The sequence below is a fragment of the Trichoderma camerunense genome (genome assembly GCF_050948025.1).
Source record: "Trichoderma camerunense strain CBS 138272 chromosome Unknown V8C40scaffold_29, whole genome shotgun sequence".
NCBI lineage: Eukaryota > Fungi > Ascomycota > Sordariomycetes > Hypocreales > Hypocreaceae > Trichoderma > Trichoderma camerunense.
In genome coordinates, this window is record NW_028145341.1 from 1 (window position 1) to 13,083 (window position 13,083).

Below are 13,083 nucleotides of genomic sequence, written 5' to 3' on the forward strand. Positions count from 1 at the left end.
AATTATTATAATTATTATTATTAATATATATTAATTTATACAATATAAAATTATTATTATTATTATTATTATTATTATTATTATTATTATTATTATTATTATTATTATTATTATTATTATTATTATTATTATTATTATTATTAAACTAGGAAATATTTTAGTAATAAATCCTAAGTAGTTCTAAATATAACCTATATTAGAGAGAAGGTTAATACTAGGGTTAGTAGTTTTATATAAAAGCTAAGTAAAATATTATTTAGCTATAATCTACGTATACTAACCTAAAATTATTAATATTACTAAAATATTTAAAAAATCTTTAGGAATTAGTTCTTATAGTTAAGTTCTTGCTAAAAGGAGCCTAAGTTAGCGCCTATTATACACTTCTTAGGCTTAATATTATATACTTTACTATAGTACTTTTATAACGTAGATTTAAAAAAGAATAAAGTACTCTATAGAAATTATATTAGTACTAATACTAAAATATCTTAGTAATATTTCTTAATTAGTTTAAGTACTTATATAAAAATATAAAGTACCTATAATATTTAGGTAGTAATAATAGACTTCGCTAGGTATAATAATTAACTCTTTTTCTTAAAATTAATTTAGTAATAATTTAATATTTTATTAAATCTATCTCTTACTTTATTATAAATAAAGTCTAGCATAAGGTAATCTAGCTGTATATTAGCTAGTGTATTCTAATATATAATATATACAGGGAGGTGCTTATATATAAAAACTATCTTAAAAGTAGTTCTTAATAATTAAGGAGTTAATTACTTACTTAAAATAATTAAGAAATAATTCTAAAATAATTAAAGATATTAAGTTAAAAAAAAAAAATTAAATTAATATACTAGATAGTAAATAAATAATTCTATAATATATTAAATAAAATTTACTTTACTTTTACTTTTACCTTATATTTACTTACTTTTTATATTATAAATTATAACTAAGTTAATTCTTTATTTATATAACAGTTCTATAAGCGGAAATATTTCTAAAAATATTATAAAAATAAATAAGAATTACTTTAATAATATTTCCTTTATATTTACCTTTAAAAAGTTTAATTTTCCTCTTTATTTTCCTTTACTTTAGGGTAATATAGGAGGGAAAAGAAGAAAATACGTAATACACTGCGCAATGTTACAGAATGCGGAAAATTAATTATCTATAAGCTATATAGGGTACAGCTTTACCCCGCTGTAGCAAAAAGGAAAGCTGTACCGGGTATAGGGACAGCTTTTAGGGGGGGGGGGGGGCACAGGTTATTATAACACTGGAGTCGGGCGGGCCAGGCTGAAGATCTGGAGCTCCTGATGCCAGTAGCCGTCGGACCACGCGTACTGTAGCATAAAGAAAGCATCATGTGGTATGATGTGCACCAATGGGTGCACAGAGTATAGAGTACAGAGCAGAGCTTTGGTACGGCAGCGTGAAGCCACCGAATCCTTTCTCTCGCTGCGTTGTACTGCGTTGCACTGCGTTGCACCGCGTTGCACTGCGTTTTGTCCCACAGTCGAGATTGTGGCGTGCATGCACTACACATATGCATGTGCAATACGTGGATAGGCTGGGATCCAGTAGTTTCTCTTTCACTTGGCCTGACAATGCTCTAGTTTGAGCATATTGGCACATTAGCGTGCTTTGCAGAATGCCTGTACGGAGAACACGCTCGTGAATGCTCATCCACTGGGTGGTGTAGAGTGTTGAATACAACCGCAATCATATCGTGCAGATGCTAATTGACAGTCAGCCCTGGCCTCGCCGTCCTTTGTGATATCTGACACACGCCTTCGGGGACCTTCTCAAGGGACCTAATCCAGTTTCACGTGGAAAAGGCAAAAAGGAGCTCGATGGCCGATTCTCGATGCTTGCGGACCAAGCTGGAACAGGGGCATCGGGACCCAACGCAGAAATGCATACCTGAACCCGCCGACTTGTGCATAAGAGGCTGAGACAAGACAAGACAAGACACGCCCCTGTGGCCGCGACCAGGCCTTTTCTGGTCGGTTCGGTGATGCAGTCACAACATGACGGGGGTGTTTGTTGGCATTATTGCTGAAGACGCACTGCCGGGTCGCTGAAGGGGGCCAGAAAGAACTTGTCTTCTTGTTAGAGCTGCCTCAGCATGTCCATGCAAACTGCCATGATGATACGGAGTAGCTGGCATTTGCTTCAGGCCAGCCAAGAAAGAGTTGAAGCCCTGCATCTCGTATCGTAGATTATTACTGGCAAAATACCTATTTACTTCGTCTAGAGCTATCGATAGGCCAAAGCCCGACCAAAGCAGCAGGCGGTCGGGCCAAAAGAGGGAAGGAAGGAAGGAAGGCAATCCCAGCATTTTGTAAGCGAGCGATCGAAATCTTTTCCATCTCCACTCGAACCACAACCGCTTTCATCGAGCAAAAGAATAAGACAAAAGCACATGAAGATACCGCGTGCAAACGTCGAGTATTGCAGGGTATCACAGCATACTGTACGGTCTTGCTCCTGTATACTAACTGCACTGCTTCTCGGCATGAGCCTTGCTAGGCCCGGCGTGGCTAGGCGCTCGGCATCGTGCCATGGTTGAAACAAGTGCTCCCTTGCAGCAGCAAACCAAGACACACCGCACGCAGCGGGACGTTTTCTCTAGTGTGTCGAGTCTGGGCCTAGATTCGACGTCGAGAACGGAGAGGAGAATGGGAGAAAAGCTGAAGCTCTACAGCAAACGCCGAGCCAGTGTCGTCATGCCGCAAAACTGTCAATGCTCAACGGCAACGGCAATAGCCAAGAAACTAGGGTGCTTGAGTGCGGATAATGCTGCCGCCAATAATGCACATAGCGGCCTCTCAGCGTCGACTTGCATATGGAGCCTGATGCCACGAGAGGCATCGCCCATGATTGGCGCCGGTGATGCCCCAGCACGGCCCCGTTCAATCTCTCTGGTCCCTCAACGCACGGCCAATCATCCAATCAGCCTCTCGCTGTGCCTGCGTGCGTCAGAACGTGCCCCTGCCGGGACCCTGGCCCGAAGCTTCCTTGGGATCCGGCTCAGGCGGCTGCTGCCCATCCCCGGCTGAGCTGAGCTGAACTCAACTGAGACCTGGAGTTTGGCATCGCCACGTCCATGTCCCTTCAGAGAAATCTCGGGGGCTGATGAGAGGCCGCTTGGTGCTTTGACTGCTCTCATTGGCACGGCATCGGGCTTTCCGATCAATAACCTCTGGCCAGCAGCTCGTTGTTAGCTGGCTGTTAGCGGAGCTCAACTTGCTTTGTCCCCATCACGCCGGATCCAATTACTACAGCACTAACGAACACTATCTACGAGCGCCGCTCAGCTAGCTAGTCAGCCGTCTCTCCGGATCCCACGGTGGCTCCGGCAACAGTTCAAAGTTTACACGGCCATCACAAGAACAATTACCAAGCTATGGACGAGGAGGAACCTGTCTTTTGCCATCATCTTCTGTAGCCAGGCTGGAGCCTTGCGTCCTCTTCCTCATTTCCCGTCGTCCGTCTGTTTGTGGCTACCTCACCACTCACAGATTCTCTTATAGCATCGCCATTCTTGACCTTTGATCTTGGCAACAAAACTGCAAACTATATCATCTCCGCTTTGAACATCTATTGCTGTATTCAGCTTGTCCGGTTACTCGCGATCCCTGCTCGCCGCGGCTTTTTCTCTCTATCCCAGGCCATTCTACCCGCCTCGCCCCTTCTGGATCGCGAGTAGCAAGATTCTTTTCAATCATACTAATAAGCGCCCGTCTCTTCTCTCCCTCTTGGTCTTAACCCCCCTTACTTCGGTAACATCCAACGCTGGAATACTACCCAAACATCATCCAACCGTCCAGGAACCGATTCCACTACTGTTCCCCCGGCTCATTGACGGCGCTTGCAGCATCCAGATCAAACACACCAATTGGCCAATCACGTAACCCAAGCTCGGTGTTTCGGCGCTTCTTCAAACATGCCCACCAGCCCGCCTTGTTTCACCCTCTGAAGCTCTCTTTTTGTCTCTGATCCAACTTTACAATTAAGGAATATTGCATCGGAATACGCATCTCGACTTACTCTGCCATCGCCTAGGTATTATCCAACATTAGCGCGAGACACTGCAAGATAGCCGCCGGCTACCAGACCGAGCGTGTCACCTTGGGTCGCTTGCGCTCAGTACTAATAAGGCCGTATCCCATATCATACAAACCTTTGTTGTTGCTTCTTTTGCCTTTCTAAGCAATGGATCCGACAACAACTCTCGTTACATTTATGTTGTGAGTGTGTTGTGGAATATTCTCTCTTTTCCTTCTTTTCTTCTTCCCGTGTTTTACATTCATTTCGGTTTCCTCCCTCGTTTTGGAACGTTCTGTCTCTCCTATTTTTGGGTGGTTCCCTTCTTTGCGACAGCCGAAGTCCTTCTTTTCTCTCAGCTGTTGTCTCTCGTTTACTAGTCTGGAACGGGGACAAGGCGCATTGATATTCATTTCTTCATTCTGCTGGCAGACTCCCTCTCCCCGTGCTACTGAATTTCCGCCCTTCGGATGCCCAACCGTTCATATTGTCCGGCCCAGGCTCCGTCATTTTGACAGCACGGTACGAGTACGGAGTAACACCCTTCATTTGCTTTTCTCACCCGGGTGTCGTGCCCATCAGCGTGGCCGTCAGCCCGCTCTAATCGCCCACCCCCTTGCATCGCCTTTCTAGCCTATTGGTATGAGTCCATCATCAGTCTTTGCCACGCCGCTTCCACGCTGCCCTGCCCTTGATTCACCCTTTCCCTTACCCCCTTGATCCATGGTTACGCCGATACCGATTTGACACTACACCTCACTGCCTGTACCCTGTTCACATCACCAGCCCTACGCTTCTTGGGGGCGGGCCCGGCGCATAACACAAGATGGACGGGATCTCGACGACAAGAATTTTGACTCCCGGCTTGTGCTAGTATGGCCCCGGTTTCACACCACACATACATCTATTCGTACCCCCCGTTCAGAAATGATATTTTTTATCAGCCATCACTAGCCCGCTGGAACGGACTTGAGCTGACGCCCTAATCTCACAGTCAGACGGAAGCCTCTGTCCAATCGGTACGCCTCATTGGCTCCTGGGACAACTTTACCATGTGCTATAGCATGGAGCGGGACAGTCGACGTGGCCATGGCCAATGGAGAGGGTGCTTTGCATTCCAAAACATCGTCTGCGATGATGAGAACCCGCACCACCAGAAGCGAAGTGGTGGTCTAAAGATGGGTCACACCTACTACTACTATGTAAGTCTTGTTCCTTTTTTCTATATCATCGACGCTTCTCCACTGCCCTTCCATCTCCCATCTCGATCCATGTTGTGGACCAACCTCCAGTCTCTTCTTCGACTTGATGTTTCCTTTTTATATACTCCCTTCAACCCCCCACCCATTCTTCTCTGTGTCTATCCACCTTCACATATTCCATCATTATCAAGTCTAACCTTTCGCCCTTTAGTACGAGGTGGACGGGTCAACTGAGACTTTTGATGCTACGATGCCCTACACAACTGCCTGCCCATATATGCCTGGTCAAACAGTCAACACTCTCCACGTCCCTATTGAACACACAATCCGCCTCCGAAGTGCATCCATGAACTCTATGCACCAGGAAAACTATAGGACAATGGACCCAGCAACCAAGTTCATGAAGCCGCTGCCACCCACGCCTCTCTTACCAGGCATGGCCAACCGCCGGGCTCAGTCTGCCCCAGTTACACGCCCATCATCGTCGTCATCTCGCTCAGTTTCTCCACCATCATGGAAGAGATTCTTCTCACGCAAGCCACACAGCTCCGACGGCCAACGCCGCCAATCAGCTGCTTCTGAAGAAACCACTTTCACCATCTATGACAACGTCATCACCGTCCCCTCACACGATGCTCGCCATGGTCGTCATACATCGTCACTCAGCGAAGGTGCCCGGCCAAGAGACATCTCTCCGAGCTCACTATCTCGTATCTTACGCGAGGGTAGCCACGCTCCACGTCGTCCTAGCCACACCGCTCAACTGCCATCCTTGACGATTCCTGAAGATGTTATTGAGGAAGACGAGGATGATGACAACTTTGCTGCTTCTGCAGTCTCGGAGAGCATGCCATTTACCACCATCCTGTCGCCGCCTCCCTTTCAACGTTCTTCATCATCGGAGTCTATCAAACGGGATGCCGAGGCTGGCAACTCTGCTGCGGTGGCCAAACCTAAGCTTTCAGTTCAGCCTCCTTCTCTTGACAGGAGCCAGCCTATATCCGCTGTAACAAACGAGCCCAACCCGGTACCTCAATGGTCCAGCTCGACAAAAGATAAAACCACTGCAAGCCCTCTCAACGAGGACGTCCCCATGAGCTTCTATGACGATGAAGATGACGACGACGATGTCCTGTCCAGCAACGATGACGATGGTCACTTCCCCCCTATCCCCATTTCAAAGTCTCGGCTGCTTTCCTTCAAGGGATATAGCTTGCCACGTCACATTGAAGAAACCAAGGATGCTTTTGCCCCTCATCAGACCTTTGCAACCACAAGCTCACCAAAGTTGATCCCCAGTGGGTCGAATATCTTGAACACTCATGTCGAAGCTGGCCTTGATGACTTTGCCAGTGAGCTCGGCTGGATCGTCGATGCTATTGGCACGACCAACAGCCACTAGGCTTTCAACAAGGATCTTTGACGAATATTCTCTCTTTTACTTGCATACTCGCGTCACGCACGATATAGAGCGTGAATCAGTCGCTATTTCATTGAGCTACAGATGGGCTCAGTTCTCACATACATCTCTTTTTAGATACTACCTTGTATTACTTTTCTCTCGTTTTTCTTTTGCTTCTGGGCTCGGCGCACACTGTATAAACTCGGTCACAGGCATCTGGGTGGATATACAGAACGATATACCTCGTTTTATTTGTCTTACATATATACTGGGGATCCCAGGCCAAGCTTCAGCGAAGCTGCTGAATGGGAATGGCTAGGCGTTTAGGTTTGCTTTGACTGGGAATGGAAAATGGAGACGAGAAAGTCTGATTTTATACGGGACATGGAAATGATACCTCAGAATTTAGAGGACTACCTCTCTTTGAAGATAAGGCGTTGGCATGGACAGCGATGAGCATTTAGCTATCCTTGATATTAGTTTTTAGCTTTTCGAATAAGAACGACACGCTCGTTGAATGAATCGAATTCGATTAAAGCAAACATTGTGCATCATATGAGTGAATGGGCCTCTTGAAAATGTGTGCCGTCTTGAAGACATAATAAATGCTTGGCCTCGGACGATACATCACGACTCAGATACATCACTACATAATGATTCCATAGAACATTAGAGCGGTTCTGATGTTTACTTTTTTTTAATAGATGTATATAATTTTCTACTAGTACATGTCTGGTATAACCATTGGGTATGCTTTCGTTATTGTGTCGAAGTTGCCGTTGCCTGCACCCCTTGCTGCGGAACAGGGGACACTTGCGGCCCAGCTGCAGGTTCTTTTTTAGGCTGAACTTGGGATTGAGGTTGAGGGTGAGATGGAGGCTGAGTCTGAGGAGATGGCACTGCTGCTGGAGCAGGGCTTTGTATAGCCGGAGGCGGCGATGTTTGCACCGGCTGTGGTGCTGGTACTTTGAGAGGAGATTGCTGTGGAGGAGCCAGTGCTGGAGACGCATTGGGGGCCGTACTGGGCGTTGATAGCTGCGGCGGCGGCTGCTGCTGCGGTAGTGGTGCTTGCAGATTTGAGGCTGGTCGGTTTTGTAGCTGTTGAGGTGCTTGCAGTTGCTGGGGCTTCGCCAGTTGCTGCTGCTGAACCTGCTGTTGCTGGTGTAAAGGCAATTGAGGTCGATGCTGGGGAGGTAATGATGGTCTCTGAGCCCCCTGTTGCTGAGACTGCTGTAACTGCTGCACATGTTGCGTAACATGAGGCGATTTATGAGCCGCTGCCACGACTGCCGCCGGCGGCCCCTGATGTTGTTGTTGCACTTGAACAGGTTGAGGATGCTGCTGCTGGACTTGCACAGGTTGAGGCTGCGGCGGAACGGCCCTTATCTGAGCCAACCTTTCCTTTTCCCGCTCTTCAGGGGTCTTAGTCGGAGCATTTGGGTCGAGGAATCTTGCTGGTACGCCGCGAGCAGCCATCTTCTCACTACCTACCCAGGCGTTGAGAATTGCGCTCCAGCTCAGTTCTCCACGCTTGATACGCTGGAGCTCCCGATAGGCAGCAACGCTGTGGTACGGCAACCCGGTGTCGGGGTCACGGTAACGGGCTGGAAGGTTTGTAATGACACAATTCTGACTAGAGGGGGGTTCTATACCAATATCACGTTAGTGAGAGTACTTTGAAGTGAGGGAACTGGCTGAATAACGCACTGTTGAGCTTTGTCATCTTGCGACCAAACAAGATTTGAGTCTGTATAGTCTTGTCTTGAATGGCATTCGTATCAAAGTTCTGAAAGATGATGACATTGCGAGTGGTGGTTTCAGGGGCTTCAGGGACCTCAGCTGGAGCAGGAGCAGGCTGCGAAGGTGGCTCTGAGAGGCTAGGGCTTGCAGATTTGCTGATTGGTTCGAGATCGGGATTGATAGGTCGTAGAACGGTGTGTCGAAGAACAGGTTCGTTTGAGACGTGAACAGCACCAGCCATAGGAACAGGGGGAGTTTGACCCTGCATTGGAGGTGCTAGAGTGGTCTGAGGTAGCGGAAGCGCAAGGACGTTGGATTTTGGTGCCGGGCTGGGGCGATAGTCTATGCTCATGACTGGCGGAGGGGCAAGCATAGGGGGCGCGAGTACAGAAGATGGCTTGCTGGCCTCTATAGGTCGCGGGCTACCAATACCAGCGGGTGCCGCCAATGGTGACATCTGGCGAGGTGGTCCAGAGGGTGAGGCGGCCGCCGGTGCAGCTAGACCACTATGAGACGGAGGTGGTGGTGGAGGTGAGGCTATCGGTGGTTGGCGTAGTTCTTCGGAGGGCTTTGCGACAGTAGAAGTAGTAACTGCAGAAGGAGCAGGAGGAGGAGAGAGAACATTGGACGGGGCAGCGAGGGGGCTGGCACCTGAAGCAGCGGTAGTAGCGGCAGCGGCAGGAGGAACAGCATCGCTAGGAGGCCGTAATGATGCGTCTGGAGATGGCTTCGAGGGGGCTTGGGGTTCAAGATTCTCCCCAGTGTCTTCTTGTTTCACCGGAGGCGTTGTGTCTGTAACTTTGCCTTCGGTTGCTGTTGTTGTTTGTTCCTCCTCCGACCGCGACTCAGTAGGATCTGCCTTGGGCTGGGGGGCAGAGGTATACACATCACTACTAGCTACCACTTTCACTGGAGCATCCGTCTGTTGCTGGTCTCCTTTGCCTTGCTTGTCCGCTGCTGGGTTGGCAGCGTCGCCCTTCATAACTTCGGCTTCCTTGGGCTTTTTCTCTACCTTCTTCCTCTTCGGTTTTTCTTCCTCTATGACAACACGTCGCGCCTCGCCGAGACCTGTCCAAAATGTAATCACCGGACCCTTGAGGGTTCTTTGGTTGAGAGCCGCCAGTTTTGCCCTTCGTTCCTCTTCCCTCTGCTTTTCAGCCACCTCCCATCGATTCAAGCTCTTGCTGTTGCGCTTCTCCACGATTGCAGCCTCGCGAAGCCGATCCTCCTGCGTCATGGGGGGCTTCTTCAGTGCCTCCATCTTGGCCGCCTTTTTCTGCATCTGCTCCAGCTGCTTCAGCCGCCGCTCTTCTCGCTCAATCATCTGCTGGTGCAGCTGCTCTTTGGACATGCGCGTCGTCTTTCGAGAGGATGCTCGAGTGGGAAGATCGGCCGGCGAGGGCAGCCATGATGTGCGCTCGGATTTCTTCTTGGGTCGAGGCGCAGGAGCTGGCGTTGAGGTGTCTGATGCTGCCGGGTTGATGCGGACCTTTTTCCTGAACTTGGCTGGGATGGCATCTTGGGCCTTTCGCTTCCGCTGGGCTGCGCGCCGCTCCCGAGCCTGTCGCTCGAGCTCCTGTTCGCCCTCGAGATCGTCGCCAGCATTGTTCTCGTCTTCATCGTCGGATGACGAGTCCATCTGAACGTCAGAAGCATCCCCGACGTCGGAGAAGCCCTGGTCGTTCTCGGATTCGGCAAACAGCAGTTCGAGGTCGGAATCTGGCTCTTCGTTGGCGAGCATCGACTTCATGCGATTGCCAGCCGTAGCTCGGCGCGATCGTGAAGTGGCGAGCCATTCTACGGGCTCGGGCTCCGTCTCTTGTCCCGCCTCTTTCGATTCCTCGCTGTCGCTGTCGGAGCTGTCCAGGTCGCTGAGAGGAGGAGGCGCCGAGAGCTGCGACTCTTCCGGTTCGGACAGCTTCGCTTCGGAGCCGATGGCCGACATTTTCAGCGACTCGAGAAGCAACGGGTGGGTTAAACGACTTGAAAGCTTGAGCACTTGAGCGCGCTGAATTGTAGCGGCTACATTGGAGCCGTGATTGATGGTGAAGAACCAAGGCGGGAGCTTTTTGGGATGGGGGGAGAGAAACGCGTTTGTCGTTGGACCGTGAAAATAAAAATTCCACTTTCACTGGCTGACATCACACCTGCCCTTGATGAAAGCTATGCAAGTACAGGTACTTATGTAACCCATGATTCCGCATACAACGCTATGTACCTCTACTTGTGCAACGAACAAGCTTGTAGATCAAATGCAAGCGATTATAACCATTACCAACACCACCTCATATCACAAGAAGCAGCAGATTGTCAAATTGAAAAATAAACCTCAGTTGTCATTGTGTATATGCCTAGGTACTATCTAGGTCGAGGTAGGTACTGTTTGCCACCTACTCATTTATCGTAAACGCTACAGAATGTTTGCCCGCTTCAAACACGAAATCTTCCCAACTAACCCCAGCAGTGGTCTATTAAATAAACAGGTTACCCAACGCCATAGTATTAAATCAGAAAAGTACATCCATCTCTCTTCCAGTCATTCGCATTCTTTGCCGTCATGTTGGAACCTCGGTGGGGGCCGCTGTGATAGTTGGAGCTGTGCTCCCAGCGGCAGCTTGTGTGGTCGTAGATGTTACCGCATCATTACAACCCCAAAACCTGCCAGGGGTTGCGCAGGTCGTAGTCGCAGGGATCGTTACGAACTGAGTGCTTGTCTCAGTAGCATCATCGTTGCAGCCCCAGAATCGTCCGGGAGTTTCACAGGTCGTTGTTATGGTGGACTGAGAAGTGCTTGCCGGCGTCGTTGTCTTGTCTTTGCATCCAAACCAGCCAGGCGTCTTGCAGGTGGAAGTAGTAGTGGTAGTCGTCGTAGGTTCAGGCACGTGTGTGCCCCCTGTGGTTGTTTCGTCCAGGCATCCCCACCAGCCGGGAGTCTGACATGTCGACGTACGTGTCCGTGTTCGAGAGGTTGTGGTGGGAACTGCAGACGTGGTTGTCTCAGTGCCGTTGCTCTCGTACATTTTCCAGGGACCACAGTCTCTACAATCGGGAGTACGGACACATTTGGGAACCGTGTCGTATTTGAGAATGACATCTGAAATGACAGCCCGAATCTTGTGCGTGCCAATACCGACTCGCCACCCCTTATCAGCCACAACATCATAGACACACTCATAGCCAGTGTGGCAAGTAGACTCCATGGCATAGCCAGCAAACGAGCACGTAGCAGTTGCTCCATTGCATGTACCAATGTATACTGGGTCTGCGGTGTGGCCAAAGTGATACGTGCCAGTGTAGGCTCGTGTCTGTGGTGTGTCGGGGTTGGCTCCAGGAGGAATCGGGAGGCCCAGTCGAGATGCCGGAAGTGCTTCAGGTACGGCCTCGAAGGTTACGGCGGGTAGGCCGTAAGTCAAGGCTAGGAAAGAAGAGACAGCACCTCCAAGAGAATGGCCTGCTACCCAAATGTTGGAGTCAGGATACTGTTCCGTGACGTTGGAGTAGAGCTCGCGAGCCGCGGCGTAGTAACGGTTCTCCTCTTGAAGGGCCGTCCTCACGCATGTGTTGTTGCAGGCATATGTGCCGGTAGCGCAGTCGCATACCTGGTGCCACGTCCATTGGCCCTGTTGAGCGCAGCAACAACTGAAGAACAAGTTGTCATTAACCTTGTCGTTGGTCGTTGTGCCCTCTCCGTCAAAGACGGCAGGCGATGTCCCCTTGAGGCCTATGATGACGGTGGAATTGTTCTCATCAGCCCAGATATGACCACGAAGACCGTCCGTCCCCCAACCAAAGTCGAGGCTTCGGTTGAAAGGGGCGCCAATATCTTGCCAATCAGCCTGCCCATCATTTTCCACGTAGGCATCAGCGGCAACATACGCCATGGTAAGAACGGTGTTTTTATCGGTGATGTCGGGCGAGGAGACTTGGTCCATTGTCCATGCAGAGGCATCCAAGACGGCTGCATAGCCTTGTTTCCGAGATTCGGCGACAATGGGGTCAACAACGGAGGGCCGCCTGTCAACTAGGCGCTCGATCGTCTCGCCACGGCTCTTGGCTGTGAGTTTCGGCACCGTGTGCTCAGCATATCCGTCGTCGGCGGCGAGGAAGACTCGGGACTGGTCGTGGACGACGTCTAACTTCCTGTGAAGCCTCGGGTTTCTGTTGGTACCGTGGTGGTAGATGTGTCGAAGAGTGAAGGTGTGTTCACCGGGATGAACCGTGTTGGGCTGTGAAGGGAGTAGAGGGCCTGGGCCAACAGGCATCAGGACCTGCTGATCGAGACCAACATCACCGCCGATTATATTGGCCGAGACTGGCGAGATGGCGAGTGCCGATGCCAGCAGCAGGGCGGCGGTGACCCTGCCGGCAGGACCGCACCTGGAACTGGGCGATACCATGGGCAGATACGGTATGGAGGAATCAGGTTAGAGATGGGTTATTCCATCTAGAGGGCGAGTTCGGGTCGCAGAGGAGTTGCGGAGTTGCCAGTGATGATAAAGGAGCGTTCGGGTGATGGCGATGGGAGAGTCGAGAGGAATGAATAGGGAGCGGCTGTCAGGTGATGGAGTGCATGTAGTTGTCATGGAGCATTATTGAGTTGGCATCGCACGCGCCCAGATGACTGACGTTATCTCGTTGCTACAGGAGGCGACGCACTGTGTGTGCCAACCC

At 49.8% G+C, this 13,083-nt stretch overlaps 5 protein-coding genes across 5 annotated transcripts; 1 reads left to right on the forward strand and 4 right to left on the reverse strand.

Annotated features, from left to right (window-relative positions):
* Positions 1–1,125: 1,125 nt before the first annotated feature.
* Positions 1,126–1,832, reverse strand: V8C40DRAFT_132361 (uncharacterized protein). Its single transcript, XM_083211069.1, has 2 exons — positions 1,810–1,832; positions 1,126–1,756 (listed from the first exon to the last, which is right to left on the reverse strand). Exon 2 carries the CDS (start codon positions 1,568–1,570, stop codon positions 1,211–1,213), a length of 360 nt encoding a protein of 119 aa, XP_083067402.1. The 5' UTR covers positions 1,571–1,756; positions 1,810–1,832; the 3' UTR covers positions 1,126–1,210.
* On the reverse strand, positions 1,714–2,470 carry V8C40DRAFT_132356 (uncharacterized protein). The gene is made up of 2 exons (XM_083211068.1): positions 1,942–2,470; positions 1,714–1,756 (listed from the first exon to the last, which is right to left on the reverse strand). Exon 1 carries the CDS (start codon positions 2,357–2,359, stop codon positions 2,042–2,044), a length of 318 nt encoding a protein of 105 aa, XP_083067403.1. The 5' UTR covers positions 2,360–2,470; the 3' UTR covers positions 1,714–1,756; positions 1,942–2,041.
* A 1,746-nt stretch (positions 2,471–4,216) lies between these two features.
* Positions 4,217–7,209, forward strand: V8C40DRAFT_258594 (uncharacterized protein). The gene is made up of 3 exons (XM_083218759.1): positions 4,217–4,271; positions 5,063–5,270; positions 5,482–7,209. Exons 1-3 carry the CDS (start codon positions 4,237–4,239, stop codon positions 6,670–6,672), a joined length of 1,434 nt encoding a protein of 477 aa, XP_083067404.1. The 5' UTR covers positions 4,217–4,236; the 3' UTR covers positions 6,673–7,209.
* Positions 7,210–7,388: 179 nt separating this feature from the next.
* Positions 7,389–10,478, reverse strand: V8C40DRAFT_258599 (YL1 nuclear protein-domain-containing protein). Its single transcript, XM_083218760.1, has 2 exons — positions 8,380–10,478; positions 7,389–8,318 (listed from the first exon to the last, which is right to left on the reverse strand). Exons 1-2 carry the CDS (start codon positions 10,355–10,357, stop codon positions 7,432–7,434), a joined length of 2,865 nt encoding a protein of 954 aa, XP_083067405.1. The 5' UTR covers positions 10,358–10,478; the 3' UTR covers positions 7,389–7,431.
* A 249-nt stretch (positions 10,479–10,727) lies between these two features.
* On the reverse strand, positions 10,728–12,993 carry V8C40DRAFT_258600 (triglyceride lipase ATG15). The gene has a single exon (XM_083218761.1). The coding sequence runs from the start codon at positions 12,807–12,809 to the stop codon at positions 10,968–10,970; it is 1,842 nt and encodes a 613-aa protein (XP_083067406.1). The 5' UTR covers positions 12,810–12,993; the 3' UTR covers positions 10,728–10,967.
* Between the last annotated feature and the right edge of the window lie 90 nt (positions 12,994–13,083).

What these genes read in the sequence shown, in the direction of transcription:
- V8C40DRAFT_132361 (XM_083211069.1), bottom strand. Translation starts at nt 1,570, where the DNA reads ATGCATATGTGTAGTGCATGCACGCCACAATCTCGACTGTGGGACAAA.
- V8C40DRAFT_132356 (XM_083211068.1), bottom strand. Translation starts at nt 2,359, where the DNA reads ATGCTGGGATTGCCTTCCTTCCTTCCTTCCCTCTTTTGGCCCGACCGC.
- V8C40DRAFT_258594 (XM_083218759.1), top strand. Translation starts at nt 4,237, where the DNA reads ATGGATCCGACAACAACTCTCGTTACATTTATGTT. An exon ending in ACTCTCGTTACATTTATGTT is followed by an intron (nt 4,272 to 5,062) that starts GTGAGTGTGTTG and finishes CTAATCTCACAG; the next exon opens with TCAGACGGAAGCCTCTGTCC. An exon ending in GTCACACCTACTACTACTAT is followed by an intron (nt 5,271 to 5,481) that starts GTAAGTCTTGTT and finishes TTCGCCCTTTAG; the next exon opens with TACGAGGTGGACGGGTCAAC.
- V8C40DRAFT_258599 (XM_083218760.1), bottom strand. Translation starts at nt 10,357, where the DNA reads ATGTCGGCCATCGGCTCCGAAGCGAAGCTGTCCGAACCGGAAGAGTCG. An exon ending in CAAGATGACAAAGCTCAACA is followed by an intron (nt 8,319 to 8,379) that starts GTGCGTTATTCA and finishes ATATTGGTATAG; the next exon opens with AACCCCCCTCTAGTCAGAAT.
- V8C40DRAFT_258600 (XM_083218761.1), bottom strand. Translation starts at nt 12,809, where the DNA reads ATGGTATCGCCCAGTTCCAGGTGCGGTCCTGCCGGCAGGGTCACCGCC.